Source organism: Panthera uncia (assembly GCF_023721935.1).
Source record: "Panthera uncia isolate 11264 chromosome B2 unlocalized genomic scaffold, Puncia_PCG_1.0 HiC_scaffold_24, whole genome shotgun sequence".
NCBI lineage: Eukaryota > Metazoa > Chordata > Mammalia > Carnivora > Felidae > Panthera > Panthera uncia.
This window is the reverse complement of record NW_026057580.1, coordinates 24,505,330-24,528,249: the sequence shown is the minus strand read 5'-3', so window position 1 is coordinate 24,528,249 and position 22,920 is coordinate 24,505,330. Positions and strand designations below refer to the sequence as shown.

Genomic DNA, 22,920 nt, shown 5'->3' with positions numbered 1-22,920 from the left:
ACCCTGAATGCTCTATTCTTCTCCTCTTTCTGCTGTTTCTCCACTTCGACGTGGCGGGCTAGACGAGCCAGAGTTAAAGCAACTTTATCCTTCTGATGGTCAATATAGTCTTTATGCTTAACATTATCCTATAATTGAAAAAAACATTTTCATTTTTTTTTAACTAACAAAACAAGCCTTGGGATAACGAATCCATTTACCAAAGCGTTATTGTACTAAAGAACCATTTACCTTTTTTTGTAGTTTATTTCTTTAAGTAATCCCTACACGCAACATGGTGCTCAAATTCATGACTCTGCGATCAAGAGTCACATGCTCTTCTGAGTGAACCAGCCAGGCACTCAAGAACAATTTACTTTTATCATCAGTAAATTTCTAAGAACATGTCTTGTGTATTCTGTATTTCATGTAGTATTTTATAGGTCAATTATCCACCAACATCTTTCATTTTCTAAAAGTTAGATAAACTAGCTTCTAAGGACAATTTATCATCTTTATTTACTTTATAATCATCTGGATATTGAAGAGTTTGGTGTTGCTTTGTTCTTCTGATCTATAAGGTAATGCCATTAAGCCATTAGTCTACCTCTAAAAGGTCTAACAGTACAAACATCCTTGATTCTGGCTTTTCAGCAATGCCAGAACAATATTTATTTAAGAGAAATTATTGATTAAAAAAATAGATCTAACTTCCAGTTTCCAGTCCAACATGTAAGGAGCTTATAAGCTACCACTTCATTCTGTTGAGTAAAAAGCTGAAAAAACCAAAAGTGAACAACTCTTCTTACATCCACCAGAGAAGTGAGGTCACAGTATAAATTGGTGCTCCAAAAAAGACAGGGGGCAAATACAGAATCCCAAGTAAATGGAGCAAAAACCCATGAGTGGAAACCTCAGCAGGAAGCAATAAAGGCAAAAAACCTCAACTGTAACTGATGGATTGCGAGAGGCTCAGTGGGATAAGTCTAAGAGTTAACAACTGCAGGATGACCCAGTCATGGAGAGCCCTCACACTTTTGTGAGTTTACCTCCAAGGAGTTCTACCAGGTTCTCACAGTAAACACTGGAGAAAAATCCCTTCATGCTTCCAGCAGGGGGAGAGGAAAAGTAAACATTTTGAAATATGCCAGAGCATTCTGTTCTTAACAAGGTCTGCCCTCACCAACAACTATTTTACCAGAAGGTAACCTTGTAGGAATTTTATCAGAACCTAACCAACCTGGGAAAATGGAAAGACCCAATCTAGCTCCATTTAGCCTTCCACATGAGGGAAAGGGAAATACCCAATTTCAGGCCACACTAGCCATCCTTCCCGATTGAAAGAAGGGAATGAGAAGCAGGGCTGAAGGTCACAGTCCAGGGGCACAAGCTCAACAAGACAGAGACTTAATCACAGGACTATACAGTGCTACCACGCCCCATTCTTTACTATCACATTATAAAGGCCCATTTACCACAGTTCCTTTTACCTAACACATCTTATCTACCTTTCCACCGAAAATTATAAGGAACACTAAAAGGCAAAAAACACAGTTTGAAGAGCCAGAGCAAGCACAGAAAGGCAGACACGGCAAGGATGTTAGAATGATCAGATCAGGAATTCAAAACAACTATGATTAACAACATGAAAGAACAGATGCGTAATGTAAGTAAGAGAGAGAAATCCTAAGAAAGAATCAAAAAGAAATGGTAGAGATCAAATACACTATAAGAGAAATGAAGAATGCCTTTGACAGTGCCCTTAGTAGACTGTACACTGCCGAGGAAAGAATCTCTGTGCTTGAGAATACAGCCACAGAAACTCCCAAAACTAAAAAACAAAACAAAGACTGAAAAAAACACAAAATGGAATATCCAAGAATTGTTACAAAAGATGTTACACATAAAAAAAATACGAGAGAGAAAGAACAGAAACCTTTATGCAATGACTAAAAATTTCCCCCAATCAATGCCAGACAAACCATAAATCAAGAAATAAAATCCTCTTTGTTCACAGATGACATGATCTTCCTTAAAGAACAACATGCAGGGGCACCTGAGTGGCTCAGTAGGTTAAGCGTCTGACTTTTGATTTTGGCTCAGGTCATGATTTCCCAGTTTCAGAAGTTTGAGCCCTGTATCGGGCTTGGTGCTGCTGGTGTGGTGCCTGCTTGGGATACTCTCTTTTTCCTAATCTCTCTGCCCCTCCCTGCTAGTGCTCTCTCTCAAAATAAATAATTAAAAAAAATAAAAAATGAACACGCAAATATATAGTAGTTAGAGGCGAAGTAACCTGTGTAATTAGATATTTGTAGCAGCTTTATTCATAAATGCCAAAACTTGGAAGCAACCAATATGTGTTTTAGTAGGTGAATGGATAAACTGTGGAACATCCAGATGATAGAATATCAGTGCTGAAAGGAAATGAGTCGACAAATAAACAAACAAAAAAAGCCATCAGTTTATGAAAGGACATGGAGATTTAAATACATATTACTAAATGAAAGGAGCCGATCTGAAAAGGCTATACAAAGTGTATGATTCCAACTATATGACATTCTGGAAAAGGCAAAACTATGGTGATAGTAAAAAAGATCGGTGGTTGCCCAGGGTTGAGGAGAGGGGAGGATGAGCTGGCAGAGTACAGATTTGCAGGGCAGTAAAATTATTCTGTATGATACTATAAAGGGGACACCTGTTATCACAAATTTTTATAAACTCACAGAATGTACGTTAATAGTGAGCCCTAATGTAAACTATGAACTTAAGTGACAATGATGTGTCACTCTAGGTTCACTCACTACAACAAATGTATCATTATGCTGGGGGATGTTGATAATGAGGGAAGCTGTACATGTGCAGGGGCAGGAAGTATACAGGAAATCTCTGTCTATCTTCCTCCCAGTTTTGCTGTAAACCTAAAACTTCCCCCCAAAATAAAGTCTATTAAATTTTTTTTCTACTAGAAAGACTGGGTTACTCTGTATCACTCTGTAGGCAAATCAGTCATTTATGTGCAACCCAAATTTTATATACAGTGGGATAGAGTTGCATCATCAACCATGTCAAACACCAAGTGTGACTTTCCAAGTACACAAAAGTTACACTGGAGTATACATAAGAAGGTCAAAATGGTATTTTCAATATGAAGCTGCATCCTTGCAACAAGGAATGCTCACAGAATCACTTTGGGTACAAGTAGTTCCAGCTGACTTCTGACCACTTGGCCAGCCTACATATACCCTTGTACCAGGTAATAGATGACATTCTCCTAACTTCACCAAAATATTCTTTTACAAGGCATAGAACAATGCAGCTTATTAGAAAAAGAGTCACAAAAATCTTTATCAGAGCTCTGATCCTTTAGTAAAGACATATTTACCTGTCTTAAAAACAAAAATTTACTCTTTGGGAAGACAAAAATAATATTTCTTTATTTAAAATGTAAATACTACCTTGAGAAGGAAATCTAGAGTAGATTCTAAAAGAATTTTTTAATTTAAGGAAGTTAATGATAATCAAACATGGGCCTAGAGTATGTTAGTTTTCCTAACAGATACACTTTTTAGGTTTTAAACTCTAGTAAAAGTTGTGCTTGGAAGGTTAAGTAAACTAAGGTCACATGAACACAAGGTAGACAAGGTATAAATTAGGGTTTACCTATAAAAATATGTTGTTGGATCACAATTCTGGGGACAGAAAGAAGGCCATGTTCTGGATTAAGGTAATTCTAATGCAGGAAGAGCTACCCTTGAATTGATGGTTCACTATCATTTTACTTTTTCCTAGGCCACTACAAAATAACCATTCTGAAATACTTCTGAGGTTATACTCATTCAGGAAGATTTTACATAATATTTATTCTTCTTAAAGTTTCCTTTAAAGCACAATTAAGGATTCTCTGCTTTACATTATAAATTATAAATACACTCTTGGGGCACCTCGGTGGCTGAGTTGGTTTAAGCATCTGACTCTTGCTTTCAGCTCAGGTCATGATCTCATGATTTGTGAGTTCAAGCCCTGATCTGGCTCCACATTAACAGTGTGGAGCCTGCTTGAGATCTCTCCTCTCTCTCTGGCCCTCCCCTGCTTGTGTGCTACCTCAAAATAAATAAATAAATAAACTTAAAAAAATTTTTGAACATATGCTGGGCAGAAAACTAGCTGAAAATTAAAGTCTGAAACAGATTATATATCCAACTGGAAAAATTTTTAGTAATCCATTAGTCACAAAATATAGGTAAGAATTTTACTCCATTCAAACTATACTCATAAGCTAGGAAGATAAATTGTTTAGTACCTTTAATCAGCACTTATACATTTGTTTAGATCTCTTCAACCTCATTCTAAAGTTAGTCTCTAGTCCTAGAACATTACCTTTTGGAGAACAAATAAAGACTGTTGGTATTATTGTTTGCTAAAATTATTTTTCCTATATTTAGTTATCAGTAGCCTACGTTAACACTTAATGAACTAGCTGACGATATCAATCAAAAGATTACTTCTGTGATTCCCAGCTAACTCTGATCTGTTTATTTAATCTTTCATGACTTTGAAGGACTCAAAAGACCTAACAGCTCTGATACTGAAAACAAAAGACATTTGAGTTTATTTTCCTTCTTTTCCTCAAAGGGGAAAGTTTCTATTTTCTTCTTAAAAATAAAAAAAAACAAACCCCAAGCCCCAAAAACCCCACCTCTGGCTACCTATATTGAAAGCACATAAGTAGATATGAAAGACAATCTGCTAGGAGTAGCTAAAAAGGAATGAATGGCAGCCAGAGAAAGAGTGAACTTCAACTTTGAGACTTCTGCCATTTAAAATGACAAAAATTAGGGGCGCCTGGGTGGCTCAGTCAGTTAAGCGTCCTACTTCGGCTCAGGTCACGATCTCGCGGTATGTGAGTTCGAGCCCCGCGTCGGGCTCTGTGCTGACTGCTCAGAGCCTGGAGCCTGTTTCAGATTCTGTGTCTCCCTCTCTCTCTGACCCTCCCCCGTTCGTGCTCTGTCTCTCTCTGTCTCAAAAATAAATAAACGTTAAAAAAAAAAAATTTTTTTTAAATGACAAAAATTAATTATATGAGGCAGGGGATGATACTCATATATTTTTCCATCACAACTTAGGTTTCGGGATCACGGTTGCTGGTTTAAGCCAGGCATGAGTAATGGGTTATTTATGAACACACACTCACTCTAGGAAGCCAAATCCTTTGAATTTCCATTTTTAGGGGTTCAAGATGAGGGGCAGCCTCTAGATCTTACTGAATTACATACTTCTATGGTTCTGGGAAAACACACATGCACTGGAAAACCAGAGATGACTGATATTAAAACACATACTAGGGATTTTGCCTATTAGGTCGCAGAAGACCTTATTTTGCACAAAAATAGAACAGGTAATTCAAAGAATCAATATGTTCGGAAATATATTTTAACTTATCAGAAAGAAGCAAGGGGAAAAAAAACTTACTGCAGGCCACCTTGTTACTGATTCAAAAGCAGAATCAAAACTATAGTGTTATTTGTCAGGAACATGGGCAGAAAGTGAACTCATTTCAGGATAGACGAAAGTGTATTAAATGTTTCTGTAGAATTAAGATGAAAAGGGGCCACTATATTCTTAGGTGTGGGAGTCTCCACCATTCCATTAGTGACAAAATACTGAATTGTTATTTAACGTGAAGTCACAAAATTCTAGGAGTGTTCTTCTTAGGCCAGATTTGCCAATCTTCCCCAAAGCCTATAGTATTAATAAGCATTTAGGTCCTTAGAGTTTCTCTATGGTCTGACTTTCAGATATGTAAATTCTCAAGCTAGAAATGGAATTGGCTCTCAAAGGTAAGAATGGTAAGAATAAAGACACAGAGAGGATGATGCCACATGAAGAGACTAAGTCACACAGGGAGAATGTCATGGGAGACAGAGGCAGCAACAGGAGTGACAAAACTACAAGCCAGGGACTGCTGGCCACCGTTAGAAGTGAGGAGAGAGGTGAGGACCCTTCCCTAGAGTGGTCAGAGAGTGCTTGGTCTGGCCAAACTTGGACTTCTAGTCTCCAGAACTGTAAGAGAATAAATTTCTGTTGTTTTAAGCCAAAAAGAAAAAACAAAAAGAATAAAATGTTAGCAGCTATAGGATCTTCAGAGCCATCTTTCTTGAAGCACTTGCTGTGCTCACCCTGGATTAACTTCCATATTAGAAACTATTAAAGAATACTACTGAGTCCAGGGTTACAGCAAATAATCTGCAAGAAAATGCTACCCACTCAGTTATTTTTTGGGAGAAGAATATGACGGTCTCAAGAGATACACTGGGGAGGGGGAGAGTCTGTTTGCCTCTATTTTAGATCATTCTCTGCATCAGTTTTTCTTCCATACCCTCTCCTCTCCCATTGCGGAAGTTGTGTGGGGTTTTCATAGAATTAAGAAGAAAGTTGTCAAGTCAGAAAATGTTAAAAGGCATATCCTAGTTCAGGGACCATGGAAAAAAATTTATGAAGAATATTGTTTGTTTTTTAATTGGGAACCAGAGGTATGGTTAAAATCCCAGTCTGACACACACAAAAAAATCTGTGGGTGATCAGGAGTCAGAAGGTTACAAAATAAGGGACACACTGGGTACAGGAAGAAAAGCTGTTCCAGAACCTCAGAAGCTGGGCTAATATGGCCTCTCTCTGTGATCCTGTTTCTGCTCACTCTGGACACTATGAACTCCTTATATCCTCTGGTATATTCTTTACATTTTTATCTAAGACTTGGGTTTTATACAAAGCAAATTTGAGTTGTGTCCTAGAAATGGCAGTCAGATTAAGAATACGGGTTAAATCTGAGTACACATATCCATGAAAGTTAAGCACAGACAGGCACACCTCATTTTATTGTGCTTCGTAGATACAACGTTTACAAATTGAAGGTTTGTGGCAGCCCTGCATCCGGTAAGTCTATCAATGTGATTTTCCCAACAGTATTTGCTCACTTTATGCCTGTCACATTCTGGTAATTCTTGCAAAATTTCAAAATTTTTCACTATTGTATTTGTTATGCCGATCTGTGATCTTTGATGTTACTACTATAATTGTTTTGGGGTGCCATGAACTACACATAAAGATTGCGTAAACGTTGTCTGACTGCTCCACTAACTGGCCATTCCCTTGTCGCTTTCTCTTTCCTTAGGCCTACTCCCTGAGACCTAAATATTGAAATTAGGCCAATTAATAACCTGATGATAGCCACTAAGTGTCCAGATGCAAGGAGGAGTTGCACAATTTATCACTTTAATAGCTAGAAATGATTAAGCTCTGTGAGGAAAGCATACTGAAAACCATGATAGGCTGAAAGCTTGGCCTCTTGGACCAAAAAGGCAAGTTGTGAATGCAAAGGACAAGTTCTTAAAGGAAATTAAAAGTACTACTCTAGTGAACAAACAAATGATAGGAAAACAAAACAGCCTTATTGCTGATATGAAGACAGTTTTAGTGGTATGGACAGATCAAAGCAACCATAACAAAGTAACCATAACATTCCCTTAAGCCAAAACCCAATCCAGAGCAAAGCCCTAACTCTCTTCAATTCTGTGAAGGGTTAAGTGAGGAAAAAGAAAAGCTAGTTTGAAGCTAGTTGATTCACAAGGCTTAAGAAAAGCTGTCTCAGTGAACAGCGAAGTGCAAGGGGAAGCAGCAGGTGGCTACACTAAGCCACAGCTTTTCAATGTGGATGAAATAGCCTTCTATTGGAAGGAGATAATATCTAGCACTTTCATAGCTAGAGAGAAGTCAATGCATGGCTTCAAAGCTTCCAAGGACAGGCTGACTCTCGTTAGGGGCTAATGCAGCTGGTGACTTTAAGTTGGAATCAACGCTCATTGACCATTCTAAAATCCTAAGGTCCTTAAGAACTATGCTAAGTTTACTCTGCCTGTGCTTTATAAATGGAATAAGGCCAGGATGATAGCACATCTGTTTACATCATGGTTTACTGAATTTAAGCATACTGTTGAGACCTACTGCTGAAAAAGAACTCCTTTAAAATATTACTGCTCACTGACAATGCACCTGGTCATCCAAGAGCTCTGTTGGAGATACACAGTGAGATTCATGTTGTTTTTATGCCTGCTAACACAACACACATTCTATAGCCCATGGATTGAGGAACAACTTCAACTCGCAAGTCTTATTATTATTTAAGAAATTTATTCTGTAAGGCTATAGTTCCATACATAGTGATTCCTCTGAGAGATCTGGGCAAAGAAAATTGAAAACCTTCCGGAAAGATTTACCATTCTAGTGGCCATTAAGAACATTTGTGATTCATGGGAAGAAGTCAAAATATCAATATTAAGAGGAGTTTAGAAGAAATGGATTCCAACCCTCTTGGAGGACATTAAGGGGTTCAAGACTTCCGGGAAAAAGGAAGGAAGTGCAGATGTGGTGGAAATAGCAAGAGAACCGGAATTAGCAAGAAGTAGAGCCTGAGGATGTGACTCAATTTCTGTAATTTCATGATAAAACTTGAATTGATGAGGAGCTCCTTATCAATGAGCAAAGAGATTTCCTGAAATAGAATCTACTCTTGTGAGGATGCTGTGAAGACTGTTGAAATGACAACAAAGGATTTAGAATATTACCACGCTTGAGAGATTGTTTCTGAAACTTAATCAAAGCAACAAACCTCACTGTAATTTTATATTAATTGCCACAGCCACCACAAACTTCAGCAACCACCAACCTGGTCAGTCAGAAGCCATCATCATCGAGGCAAGACGAGAAAAAAGATTAAAACTCACTGAAAGCTCAGATGATGGTTAGCATTTGTTAGCAATATTTTTAAATTAAGGTATGTATATTTTTTTAGACATACTACTACTGCACACTTAACATCTGTCCTATTGTGGTGGTCTGGAACCAAACCTGCAAAATCTCCAAGGAATGCCTGCACAGGTGAAAGTAAGACTTTTGTTTTTGAGGACAAAATGTTTATGTTTTAATATAGTGGAGTTGAGTTATAGCAAAAATTCCAAGCTAGAAGTAAGGTATAACTTGGGCAAGAAAGGAAGAATCTCTTATGAGATCTAATCCGTAATAATGGGATTCAATGTGTCAACATAACTGGGGGCAGAGGGAAAAGCAAAGCCTGGGATAGGAGTCCCTTATTTTGTCAACTAAGGACATTTTTTTTTTTTTTTTTAAGTAGGCTCATGCCCAGTGTGGAGCCCAATGCAGGGCTCAAATTCAGGAACCTGAGATCAAGACCTGAGATCAAGAGCTGGACACTTAACTGACTGAACCACCCAGGCAGCCCAAGTAAGGGCATTTTAAAGGAACTAATATCAATGGTCACCATTTCTTACGAGTAAAGACACAACCTCAGGCTGATCCTTTAAAATTTCCCTTAATAGTCTCATATTAAACAAATTTAGCCTTGTGAAAAACTAGCTGCACTATCCTGATTTTTCTTTTTGCTACAGGCCAATAACCACCTCAAAATCAGTTCAGTTGAACTTCAAATTAGTTTTGATCATGAACTCACAATCCTGATCATAAAAGATCATGAGGAGTCACACCCAGGGTGACTACTATTTGGACAAAATTTTCACCAAAGTAATTAATACTTTCACTTACTAGTCAAGTTTAATGAGCTAAGATTTCCTGGATACTATTAAAATTTCTAACATTCATGTGAAACATCTATGTGAACTATAAAATCATACACTATCATTAAATAGGCAAATTAATGACGAAATGGCACAATACCGCCGATCAATGAAGTTATCATCTATATACATTTCAATGTCTTTTTTCCCTAACTTGTATTTAAGTGAAAATAATTTTGTCTTTTGTTAAATAAAATATGTTAAGTAAAATCTAGAAAGCTATAAATCAAATCTTAATAGCAGTTGTTTCTTTCTGTCTGGAAAGGTTTTTTTTCCCGTTTTATCTCTATTTCCTAGTATTTGTACAGTGAGCACATGTAATAAAATTATTTACAGAATTTCAATTTTTTTTTTCAGTAGACTTCACGCCCAGTGCAGAGCCCAACATGGGGCTTAAACTCACGACCCTGAGATCAAGACCTGAACCTGATCAAGAGTAGGATACTTAACTGACTGAGCCACACAGGTGCCCCATAAAATTTCAATTTTTAACAAACAAGACAGCATAAAGACAAAAAGAACTGAGGATCTCACTCTTTTGTTTGGGAATGATAGATCTGGTTTAAATTAATCCCTTACAAAAATAGAAGTTTAACATTTATACTTTATAAAGGTAGATGGAAATTCTGTATCTAGAAGCAACATAATCTGTTAGTAAATTGTATTTAACTTTTCTTTTCCTCCAGATTTTTCCCTCTAAGAAATCCAATGACAAGATAACATTATTTTCCAAACCTAACAGAAAAAGATACTAATCATAACTAAGGTAAGTCATATTCAATTCAACAGACTTAAGGGCTATCAGGAAAGTGTATTTTACACAGTTTTGATGTCAAACACCATTACTATTTTAAAGCAAAAAGCAAAATACATGTATGCTTTAAAAAAATTATGAAGTACCCATACCCATTTGTATTTTTAAGTGTAAATTATTAAAAGTATATTTAGTCAAATTAAAAATACTAGTTTATTTAGCCTAAACCTGACCGTCCTCTTTTTCTTTTTGGAATATAAAAATAGAAAGCAACATTCTTAACTTTTCCAATGACCAAGGTAATTTCTAAATATACATATTTATTCACAAGAAAGCTAACAAGGTCCCACAAGTAATTTTAACTATAACTTGAATTTCACAGGTGGGTTTTCTTTCAAAATTCATCTACAAATGCCCATTTCTTGGACCATTCACTCAATCCTTCAGTGTATTATAGTTTAAGAAGCCAAGTGCCATATACTTGCCAAGTCCCCTTTGGTAGTTAAGAACTGGACTTGGCACTGAATGCTGAGAAAACAGGCTATAATCCATTTAATAAAACTTTTCTAAGGTCTCATGAATAAATGTTTTTAAAATATTAAATACAGGCAGATTTTCCATTTTACTCTTCATTCATCTGCTCACCCAAAAGTTGAGCTTCTTACTGCCATTAAGTCAGTTTTCTAGAAATATTTGCCAAGATTAAGTTAAAGGAAATACAGAATTAAAAGAATAAATCTGCTTTTGTAAAGCATTTTCTAGAAACAATACTGAACAAGGCAGGGCTTCACAGAAGAAATTATCATTTTATAATAGTTTGTGGCATTATATCATTTTGAGGCTTTTTTATAATGAGCAACTGACATATTTTAAAATCACCAATCTCTAAAAAGCATTTTAGTTGTTGAGTAACTATCAAATTTGGCATTATACAAAATTATTTTTTAATGGAAATAATGAATATAGCCAATGGAGCACTCTGTGAAATGGACTAATTCTCACTCCTTACAGGATGATGTAAGCTAGGAGAAAGCACTGTAAAAATAGTTGTCCAGAGAGGTGATCACAACAACCCAGTTCCCTATCTGACACACCAAAGGTGCTTTTTTGGCTACAGAAAAGCCAGTAATAAGGAAAGATGAGCTTTGTAGGAGGTGGGGGGGGGGGGGGGGAGAAGATTAGGGAGAGGGGATATAGAGAACAATCCAAGGGAGAGGTTTATTTGTTGTTACAGCATCCTTCCTGAATACCAGCTGGCACAAACTAGTCAGAGGGGTGTTAACTGGAGAATGATTATTCTGGCCATTATCCTTATCCTCTATAAGGGATTCCAAGTTTTAAAAAAGCTCAAAGAAGCAATCAAATGTGAAAGTGTAATTAACTTTGTAAATCATCATATTATCTATCCATCTGACGAATGCAATTAATTTTAAAAGAATTCCTGAAACAATTGCATTATTTAATACAAACTCAAATTCCAAAGCCTGCTTATTACTGCTCATTCTAAAGCCGGGGTCCGCAGTTCGGTCTGAAGTTTGTACTCCCAGAAGTTCTGTTTACCAGAAGCCTCTTCTGCCCAACCTATGGCTCAAACCATACCCCAAAATAACATTTTGAAAAGCAACAATTTTTCTCAAGAATTTTATATTCAAATACAGACAGAGCAGAAGGGATAAACACAGCAAAGCAGTACAATATTTATTTACCATCTCCAGCAGCAAAGCTTTGGAACCAGAAAACAACCCTTTTATACAAAGCAATCATCTTCCCACCCCCAACTGGTTATTGTTTACAAATACAAAGTACACAGAACATCTGCTTTATATGAGCAAACTTAAAAACATACATACAGATATACCCCATTCTGTAAAGTACTTTATTCATTTAAGAAGGCCAGTAACCACCAAACGTGTTAGGTAAGATTCTTCTTCCTGTATTGTCTTTTCGGTAAATTGCCAGTATCTATACTTATAAAAATCCCTCCTGGGAAGAATGACAGATTCTCCTTCAGCACAGGACCACAAACAAACAAAAAAACAACTTTGGAACTCGGGAATTTTAAAATATCTCTGAAGCTGCTAAGGGGGAGTTATAGCTTTAACCCTGAGTGCCACTGCTATATCTCTGGCACAGAAAGAAAAAGGATGAATTATGAAAAGAGAAAAGGTGACAAAGTGGCAACAAAAGCAAGAAAAGAAACTCCAAACCAGAGAAAAAACAAACAGGAAGTTGACAAAATGTGTTCTGGGTGCTGCTGGAGATACCACTGGCACAAGGTTCACAGGTCTTTCTTCAATACAACACCTCCAAACTCCAATGAAGCAACATTTTTAGAAATATCTTCATTTTCCCCAAATCCACCCTCAAATTATCTATAAACCAACATACAGGGAGATTAGCCACATTTAGCTACACTAAGGACACAATGCCAATAGGAGGTCATGAAGTATACAACTGTATACCCATAATGTAACATTCCACTTCAGTGTCATCATCCTGTTCATCTTCAAAGTTGTTCTCTACCGGTGCCTCAGTTCTTTCTCACTGCTTGAGCTGTCTATCCCTGGGGCTGGTGGTGCACTGACCAAAAACCCTCCTTTGGCTCAGTTCAGAGAAGAAAAAGAATTGTTCTAGATGTCCACAGGAGACTATGGTACAAAGCGAACTCCAGACAGACTACTTCTATAACCTTACAAGTAACGGCTATACAAACTTGGTACACTTTGAATAAGTAGGAACCAATACATTTTCATGGGTAATTTATCCTTTTTCTTCAGCTGCATCTCAAACTGTGCCCCATAAAGGGTGTTCCTTACAATTCTGAAACCAGATGTGATGTTCCACATGCCTTTGTATGCACTGATTCATTTCAATGCCTGGCTCCTGATTCTCCGTTAGTCCAACTGGCTCTTCTCTAAGCATGTTCCAAACCCCAGCTCAAGTATTTACTAAGTAAGAAAAGCTTCCTTGATCCCTCTAGATGGCCCTCTTTTGTTCCAACCTCATCACAGACAATCCTCTAAACAGGACAATTACATTGTATTGGTATTTCCTTCTCTTGTGAGAATACACCATCTCTTATGAACTCCCAGTACCCCCAGACCTTCCTCAGTGCCTGCCTGCACATAGATATTGATGATGATAAAAGTTTGTTGCCAACATAGACACAAAGTGACAAAACAGCATCCATCAAAAACTGTATACACGTACCTACATATCCTAGCTCTTCATTCTACATTCTTTTATTTCTTATTATCATAAGCATTTCTTAGCTTGCACTTGAGAAAAGCAACTATTTTACTTTAAATATGCCTTTCAATGACTTAGTCCATTGATGGGTTTGCAATATAGCTTAATGGTTGAGCCTTAAAAAACTGTAAACAAGGGGAAATGATCTGATGACAAGAACTATTACATGCTATTAAATACACATCTTAAAATGTACCTGTACTTATACCCAATACCATCCCACAGTTATATCTATGAATGTGTGTAGAAACAGCACAACTATGAAAGATATCTATATTTGACTTTTGAGTTTTCAAAGTACTTCTGCGCATTACCTCATTTGAGAGTAGGAAAACTGAGGCTCAGATAATAAATGACTTGCTAATACTCGGATCAAGGTCTTTGAATTTAAATACCATGTGTGTTGCACCATTCCACCTTTTTCCCTAGCCAATATCTTAAAGATGCCAGCAAAAAAAAAAAATAAATAAAATTTAAGTGTGTATCTGAAACAAAATGGATATAACAAACAAAAAAGGTAGGAAAAAAAAAAACATGACTAAAATGATCAGTGCTGAAAATGAATGGAATACATGAAACAAGCCAATGACCATGCATCAAGAACAATCTTAGTCCCACAGTGAAATCTCAATGGGAAAACTAAGAGGTTAGGGTTTCTCGTCTGACACATGAAATGACCAGGAATTAGTTAATATAAGACATCAAATACTAAGGGATGAGAGTACAACCATAAACACAAAGTTTAGGGAAGAAAAAGATTAGTGTATGTCAAGTTAGCTCATCAGAAAAGTTAAGACTTTAGTAGAGCCTTGAAAAATACATAGAGGCAGCCTAGTATAATGCTGAATTCAGACTTTGGAGGAAGAGTCTATATTCAAAGCTTGGTTTCACCAATTGAGCAAGGTGTTTAATGATGTTTCATTTCCTCATCTGCAAAATCAGAGTGAATTTCTTCCTCAAGAACGCCTTGTAACTTCTAGCACACAGCCTAGTAAATGTAAGCTCTATAAATGAAAATTTTCTCCTCTGCTTGCTTCCCAGGTAGGAAGACAATAGTTAGACTCAAGGCTATCAAGGTGCTTTCAAGATCTCAAAATATATTTTTGCTAAATGTAAATAGGAGTTGTTATAAGCCATTAGACAAAGACCAACATGCATGCAACTCTTGCTAAGAATCTAAATGAGGTTAATAAAAAACTGACTAGAACCAAGGCAGAAAGGAATGGGCTGCACACCTAACAGCTGGATATTTAATGTAATTAAATATGTTCAAAAAAATGTAACTGAAAATTTAAGACTATTTAGTGACTTGGAAAATGTTTTCCCCCAATCGTCCACATCATTGTTGCCCCACGAATTAAAAGTGGTATAAATAAAAGGGACCACAAACATGATAGTTCTTATAGCACATTAGTGTTAAATGCACACTAAGTAGTGTAAAATAGCCATCATAGATAAAAGTGGGAGTTAACAAGAGGTCTAACTGTAGCCCTTCAAACTCAATGACGTGACAGAGCTACTCTTATGGGCAATGAAAGAAAACAGAAAACATAGATAGCTCATGGGAAAAAAACAGCATATCAAAGTAGGTCTTGTAAGAAGACTACTAACAGAACTCATAATAACACCTGAAGCATTTAAGATCAAAGGAGAAATTTAAAATACCACTAGATATAAAGCATTTACTTTCACTTCTACCAAAGAACATAGTTAGTTAGGATTATTAGAAAACTCAATACAACTTGAGAGATCTCCAAAGTCCTAAAAGAAAGTACAGACAACCTGAGAATTCTTGTTGAATTCTTGACAAGGCATCAGAAAATCCAAGAGACCATTTGAAATAGAGTTATCTCAATAAAACATGTAAAGCCCTTAAGACCTGGAGAAAACTAGTTAACTTTAAGATACACTATATGTCAGCACTGTTCTATAACTCCATGGTAATGGGCTTAAAATTTTTATGAGAGGATGCAATTAGCCATAAACCATATGTAATAATACATTTGTGTGAAAATTATAAAATGAGAAAATACTACTATTAAATGAGAAAGCATTTAAAACTGATGAAAGTTCAATAGCCAGAAAATAATAGTTCCAGAGACTGGACTGGCTACTTTTAAAAAAAAAGGACATTAAAAAAGAAGACTAGAAAATCTCTTACAATAATGCTGAAGGCATTGTATTTAAGTATACAAAGCCACATCAAAATACTGGCTAGTAATTACTGGTAGAATAAAAAATATAATCTACATCAAAGAGATTAGGGGAAGATCAGACATCCTTCCAGAAAGATGTGTTACATAAGGGAGAAGAAAAGATCAAATAAAGAATGAAATAACTGATATGATAACATCAAAAGGACATGGTTGGACTGTGATCACTTCCAGATATATCCCACTGGAAGCAAACATAATTTCCAGTAATAACATAACTCAATGATACCGAACACGACTATAAAAAAGTTTTCATTACTATAAAGTCAAGCAAACAAAAAAGACAAAAATATTACAAAAATATTATCCCACTAATCAATAAGAAAAAAAAGATTTAATAAAACAGTATTTCATCATTCGTACAGGACGGGAAATTTCATAAAAAAATTTAATGGCTTACAAAACTCTTTATTTCTGGAAAAATAACTAAAAGATTTGCATTCAAAAGCGATCATCAGTTAAATGATAACTTCCACCTGTATATTTTAAGTGAAAAATGGAAGGATTGGTTTGTGTATCCACAAATGAAAACTATACAGAATGGACCTGGCGAACTGAATGACATGCCTAAGATGTACACAGATATCACAATCCATTATTGGACTAGCCACTAACATTAAGAATGGCAAATTTCAAAAGACAAGGAAACATAAGCAGTGCAAGTCTGGGGCAAGATATGCCTCACGTTAAAGAAAAAAAAAAGTTTTCAATTATTGCAACCTTTATAAACTATTCCTACAAAGACCTAATCCATGATTTCTAACCTTCATCAGAACTCCACTAAATTACATCCTCAAGAATAGTGAATGTGGCAGTTAAGTCTACTTATCCGTGTCATTTAACTCTGTATCCAATTTTATAGCTAGAAGGGATTCTGGATTGTGTCTATTCCAACCTCCTTGTTTTTAGTACCTGAGGTTATCCTGGATGTACTGGACCCTTAAGGACATTATCAATCAGGTCACTTAGGTATCATTCAGTAAATTATTAGTATAGTACTAATGTAACATACTAAATAGTATCCAAGTATCCTGAAAGACTTTATGCTCCCCTCAAAATGTCATTTTGAGGGCTATGTAAATAAATGGAATTATAAAGAAGCTGCCACACAGTAAGAAAAAAAAAGTTTAAATACAATTACATTGATAAGGAAGTTGTCACACCGTCTGAAAACAAAGGATAAAGTATCAGGAAATCTACTGCTTTTCCTAAAGTCCTTGTTTCTTCTTACCAAGCAAACACTTCCACTTATCAAATATAAGTTGTGTTACCATGGCTTAGAACAAAGTTAGATAGACAAATGACTCAATCAGAAAACCTGGAACCTGCAGAAAGAAAACAAAGCTGCCTTAATGCCCAGGAAACTGAGCCAATCATTAATAACTAAAAAGAACTACCATAACATTATTTAAATAAAGGGGAAGGGCATACTCTATAACCTTCTGAAATGGATCAACAGTGCTATAAAGAAAACAAATGAACATTCAGAAGGAGAGTACATTTAGATAGTGCAATTGTACAGATGATGAATAAACTATAAGACTCCAAAAAAAAAAAAAAATAACTGTACAGAACTCACATAAATACCACCAGCAACATATGCAAGACACCAAAATGTTAAGTTTTAAGCAGGGTGAAATTTAAAAAGGCACTTCATATAACAATGGAAACTGTTTCTCTGTACACAGTAACTGCAAGAAATCATATTGTCTTCACATATATTTTATGTCTAGTTGAGAAAAAACATTTTGAAGAAAAAGGATCATTAAACACATCCCTTTTGAGAATACCAAATCATTAAATTTGCAATTACCTCAAAGCTTCCCGAAAACCTAGAGATATTTAAACAGGTTCACCTAATGGAGAATTTTTGTGGCAGGCTCTGCCCATGGCAGGCACAGTAAGAAAACTTACTATCTAATTGTGAGTTCCATATGCTATTGGGGTTGTCTCCCTACAACAAGTCCCCATTTTTAGTTTTGTAACACCATTATCATTCAAGTATGCCAGAGAAAGATTTTTAAATAACAAGTTAAGAATACTGTTTCTTCTGCAGTCAAGAGACTGATCTATAGCTAAAAGCTGTTCCCATTTACTGCATTCTGACAATCCCCACTCAACTGCCAAATCCAAATCCCTTTCAGAAGTTACCCAGTCAACAATTCGGGGATTTCTTTTCACTTTTAGGAAAATTCTCTGGAGATGCTTGAGTCTATCAACTGGAGAGTGGTAATGCAATTTTAACTTTACTACTGAGCAACATAAATAACACAAGAAGAGAACAGCAATGCTGTTTTATAAAATATTTGAGGAGCTATACAATGTAAATAGAGCTAACACGAGTGAACTGTACACTTAAAAATGGTTAAGATGGTAAATTTTATGTTGTCTTGTCTCTAACCACAATTAAAAACAAAAATTTTAAAAGGAGGCATGTGTTAAGTGGAAGTGCCAAAGCAGTTTCAGAGAATCCCATCTTCACATATCATTTTTTGATTCGGATTTTGGAAAGTAAGAGTACCTCAAAAATCATCAAATTTGTAACCCACTATCTGATTCAGGGGAGGAAAGGGGAGAAATGGACAAGTGGGAGATTAAAGTAGCCTTAGCTAACTCGGAACTATGTGCAGCCATATAGAACAGTTCCAAGGTCTCTCTCTCCACTGAATTCACCTGTGACTAGTCCTTTCAAAAAAGAAGCTATATAGTGCCATGTCAAGGGCACATGAGACCACTTAACTGATGTGATACATATCAAACTATAAAAATCTTTATGATTTCTTAGACCCTTGTGTCTTTCAAGGTAAATGTTAAGTCTAGATATGACTTGACCAAATGTGCAAGATCATCTCCTCTATCAAGTCTGCTAAGCTTAATCTACAAATGGGACCAATATAGTACTCTGAACTTATCTGACAAAATAAAATAACTTCTTCTAAGTAGGGATTTGAGTCTTCAACCTCTGTTGCGTCTTCAACAATCAGAAAGAGGAAGAAAAGTAGTAAAAAGGGTACTGAATATAGTTACAATGGAGGGGGAATGAGCTTCAACTATTAAAAAGTGGGGCACTAGGGAAAATATAAATCACCACTGTGCAAGAACTACGGCAGAAATAGAAACCACATGAACCCTAAAACAGTTATATTCCACTAACAGTAGATCCAAAATATTTTGACCAAGCAGATGAAAAAATGCAGGTGTTTTACAAACTAAGGAGATACAAAATGTTAAGTCTGTTGACAAAAATTTTTTGGGGGGCTGTCAAGCAAATAATACTAGGTGATGGACTCTGATCCCTCAAACTTGACACTTCTTCCATTTTTGAAGTCATGCTGCGAAAACGAGGATCTAAGGACTGGTATACTGCACAGCCACTGCCTTGAGATTAAAAAGATACTGTGGAATATACAATTGAGGTATCTGCTGCCAGTTCCAGAATTGTGAAGAACTATTAATGGAACCAACTTGGAGCAAAAAGATAAGTCGTCTCTCATGATTAAGAGTCTGACTAGAATAAGGGACCAATAAACCAAGAACATGTTACTGAAGTCTTGATTTCAGACTTTTAAGAAATCATTACTGGATGTTATCGTTTAAACAGATATCCAGAAACAGAACTGCATGAGATGTTCTCTTTACTACATCCATAGTTATACTCTAACACTTAAGGATTCTCAACATCATCTATTTGATGGCATCCCTCTTTATTACAGTAAGAGGACCAGATTGTCAGGCATGTTTGGAATTCTCCTATAAGAGTTCAGATTTGCATGCCTGGATTGTAGAACATCCTTTATTTCCAGGACACTAATGCACATTTCCTTTTTGTGTTTAGAGTGATGAATTATCAAGCTCAAAAAGTTTAACCGTTTAGAAGGTAGGTTTAAGAAGGTCATCTTGGTGAAAGGCCTAGAATATCCTGAGAGAACACCATGATGGGTCTCACAGCTTGCTTATATGTGAGAGCTTGACAGGTCAAAGACTTAGGCCATGATGATAAAAAGAATTCTCTCACATGTAGCTTTGAGTGGTAATGACACTGTAGCCATCAGTCTCGATACGGACAGTTACTTTGAAAATTTTTAGAGATGTTACAAGAAGGAAAGTCTTTTTCCAGCTGGTGTCCACAGTAGACCTGTAACATCTAGCCATCCTACTGGAAGCAAACTGGATTTGGCAAAATTTGATTTGTATTCCAGTTCTTGACAGAGTTGCACGGTTGATTCTGAAGTCTGAGAGAGCTTGAGAGTAGTATGGACTCTTGAAGAGTCAGATCGTCCTGACATAAACAGGGCACAACAGATTTGTCATTTTGTGAAGATCTGACAAGGTGAAGCCCGAACAAGGAAGCACTGATGACATAAAAATGAAGGATTTGCCTCTGGCATTAGTAAACAGAGTCCCAGTAGCAGGTTATTTCCAGGCCCCAGATCTGCTAGTCCTCAGTTTACCAGTAAGATTTTCCTGAGGAACAAATCATTTATATTTTTTTAAGCACAAGAGGATTCAGATTCCTGAGTACCCTCCTCTGAACTTACTTTGGACCAGAAATAATGGGTAAACGTTTGTCCAACCCTACTCAGATGGAAGTCTCTACTGTCACTTGGCCAATAAAACATAAGTCTCTATTTCAAAAGTCTAGAATTACATGTTAGCCGTGATAATTCCAGACATGCATTTATTTTCTGAGGTGACCTCCTACCTGTAGATCCTGTTTGAGTGGGGAGGAACAAGTAAAATAGTTAGGATCTTGGATGACTACACTGCTGAATGCAAACAGGTTATTAATTCTTGTACCCATGGCGTTCTGGAGATTCTCCCTTTTTTCTATATCTATAGGGGTGGTTTCGAGGTTTGTACCAATCTCCTTTGGAATATCCTCTATTGTGATAATGTGCTTTCTGATCATGACTATAAAAGTATCGATGTTGGTTATAGTATTTGTTGTGGTCTCTATAATCATTTTCTTTTATACTGTTTTCTTCTGCAACAACAGCATTTACATCTTGTCCAAAGAGAGAAGTACCATCAAAGGGCAAGTGTGAGATCTTCTCCTGGGTTTTCTTAGTGAGAGATGTAAGTCGGAGCCAGGCTTGTCTTCTGTAGTCTATTGCCATGGCCATAACTCTGACTACAGAATCCATTATGTCCCTAGTAGTACAAAGCTGCCAAAGGCCGGCATCCATACCATCTGATATTATACATCTTGCTTTTCCACGATCAAACTCTGGGTCATGAACCAGATCCTCCATGTCTTCCCAGAGTTTACGCTGATATTGAGTCATATAGGCCATGTAACTAGCAGCTCGGGCTGCAATGGAAGCAGCATGGTAGAATCTACAACCCATGACCTCCATTTCTTTTGAGGTAGAATCTAGAGGAGATGTTGTGCTTCCTCTTTTGCTGTGCTCTAGTGCTTCTACAATAGGGCCCTCGGCTGGTGGATTTGGTTGGAAAGGAGAGGTATCCTTGGCCACAGGATATACTCTGTGCCCCATGAAGGAAGAAGGATGGCAATCAGCAGGGTCTTTAAAAACCTCAGTGGTGGCAATTCTCAGAAGAGGATGCAATGGAGGAACCAAACGTTTCTTAGAGGTCACATAATCAGGTTTCCCTTCACATGATTCTGCTTCAGATTGTAACGTTACTCTCTTTATAACACCTCTTTGTTCCATTCTTTTCAAAAGACCTGTGAAACTAGACTGACTGGGATCAGTTGGCTGCCCTTTGTCATCAGCTGAGGGGGACTTGCAGTCAGCTTCTTCATCAACCGTAGATAAATTTTCATCCTTGGAGGTGGAGATGTCCCACGGAACTGAGGAGTTCTCACTTGGCCTAGAATGATGGAATCTAAAACAGCTCCTAGACTGCAGATCACGTATCACTCGTGACATCTCAGCCACCTGTGTCTGAAGATAAAGGATGGCATCTTGTCCATGCTGTGAAGCTGAAGAAGACTCTACAGGTAAATCCTCCTTGACCTCTGAAGAGGCCAAAGATTCTTGGGGGACCAGAACTGGAGATGAAGGCAGAGTCTGATAATTTTGTGATGGTTTAAGTGTCTCTGTCTCAGAAATCTTAATATCTGAATTATTTTGATCATTTTTCTGGTTCTCCAATGGGTTCTCAACAGAAGAAGGTTGAGAAACTATCCTTTGTGGACTGCTGGTGCAACTCCCAGAGGAGGAGCTGCTGTCTCCAATGGGAAGAGGAACACTGCAGCTAGAGCACATTTCTGGGCGATGATTCTCAGAGGATGGCACCTTAGACTCAGGCATTCTCTGGGTTATCCACATGAACAAGAAAACCAAGGAAGAAAAAAAAATGCTTTTAATATGTTAACTTTCAAGTGCAGAGATGCATGACCAGTAAGTAGAACTCAATTTTTTTAATTATTATAACAACAATGAAAGATGCAATCCACTACAGGTCTGCAAGGGGATCATAGAAGTCAAAGCCACAAGCTTCACTACCCCCAAAACCCAATACCAACTACTGGCAATAATCTGGCACTCTATTAAAAAAGAGAGTAAAAACAAGCCCAGTTCAATTGGTGCCATCTTAGCCTACTGCTCAGTCTTCTGCTAGGACAAGAAGAGGTGGTGAGACTACTGGTGATTAACAATCTTTTTTTTAAAAATCCCATCTAATGTATGTAAGTCAACAAGTAGAAGTTTATAATAGTATAGAGAACTTGGGAAAAGTTCCACTGAAAATCACACACACAAAAATATTTCTCAAAGTCCCCATTGAAGAGTCACTTTTAAGTCCTTTAAAGATTCTTGTTCCCTCTCCATGAATAACATAAATGAATAATGATAAAACTTGCCAGTTGCATAGTCCTACTTTATGGTTTGTGCATAGTCCTACTTTATGGTTTGTAGTTTCCAAGGAGCTTACATAGTATGTATTTGTCACTTCATTTTGTCCTCACAACAACCCTGTGAGGTAGGTATTATTATCTGATAAAGAAATTAAGATTAAAGGCTACTTAATTTATCCAGAGTCACAAAATTACTAAGGAGTAAAGCTCAGGCTAAAACCTAGGCATACTGATTCCAAGTCCAAGTCTCAATCC

At 36.8% G+C, this 22,920-nt stretch overlaps 1 protein-coding gene across 4 annotated transcripts in view; it reads right to left on the bottom strand.

Annotated features, from left to right (window-relative positions):
• Positions 1 to 22,920, bottom strand: part of ZNF451 (zinc finger protein 451) — an 84,440-nt gene that overhangs the window by 50,659 nt on the left and 10,861 nt on the right. For 3 of the 4 annotated variants that reach the window (XM_049652852.1, XM_049652850.1, XM_049652851.1), the window contains one exon: positions 3 to 128. In XM_049652852.1, coding sequence (XP_049508809.1) covers positions 3 to 128 — 126 coding nt within the window. Of the gene's footprint in view, positions 1 to 2; positions 22,124 to 22,920 lie in introns of those variants that run through there. The other variant, XM_049652854.1, reaches the window with a different exon arrangement.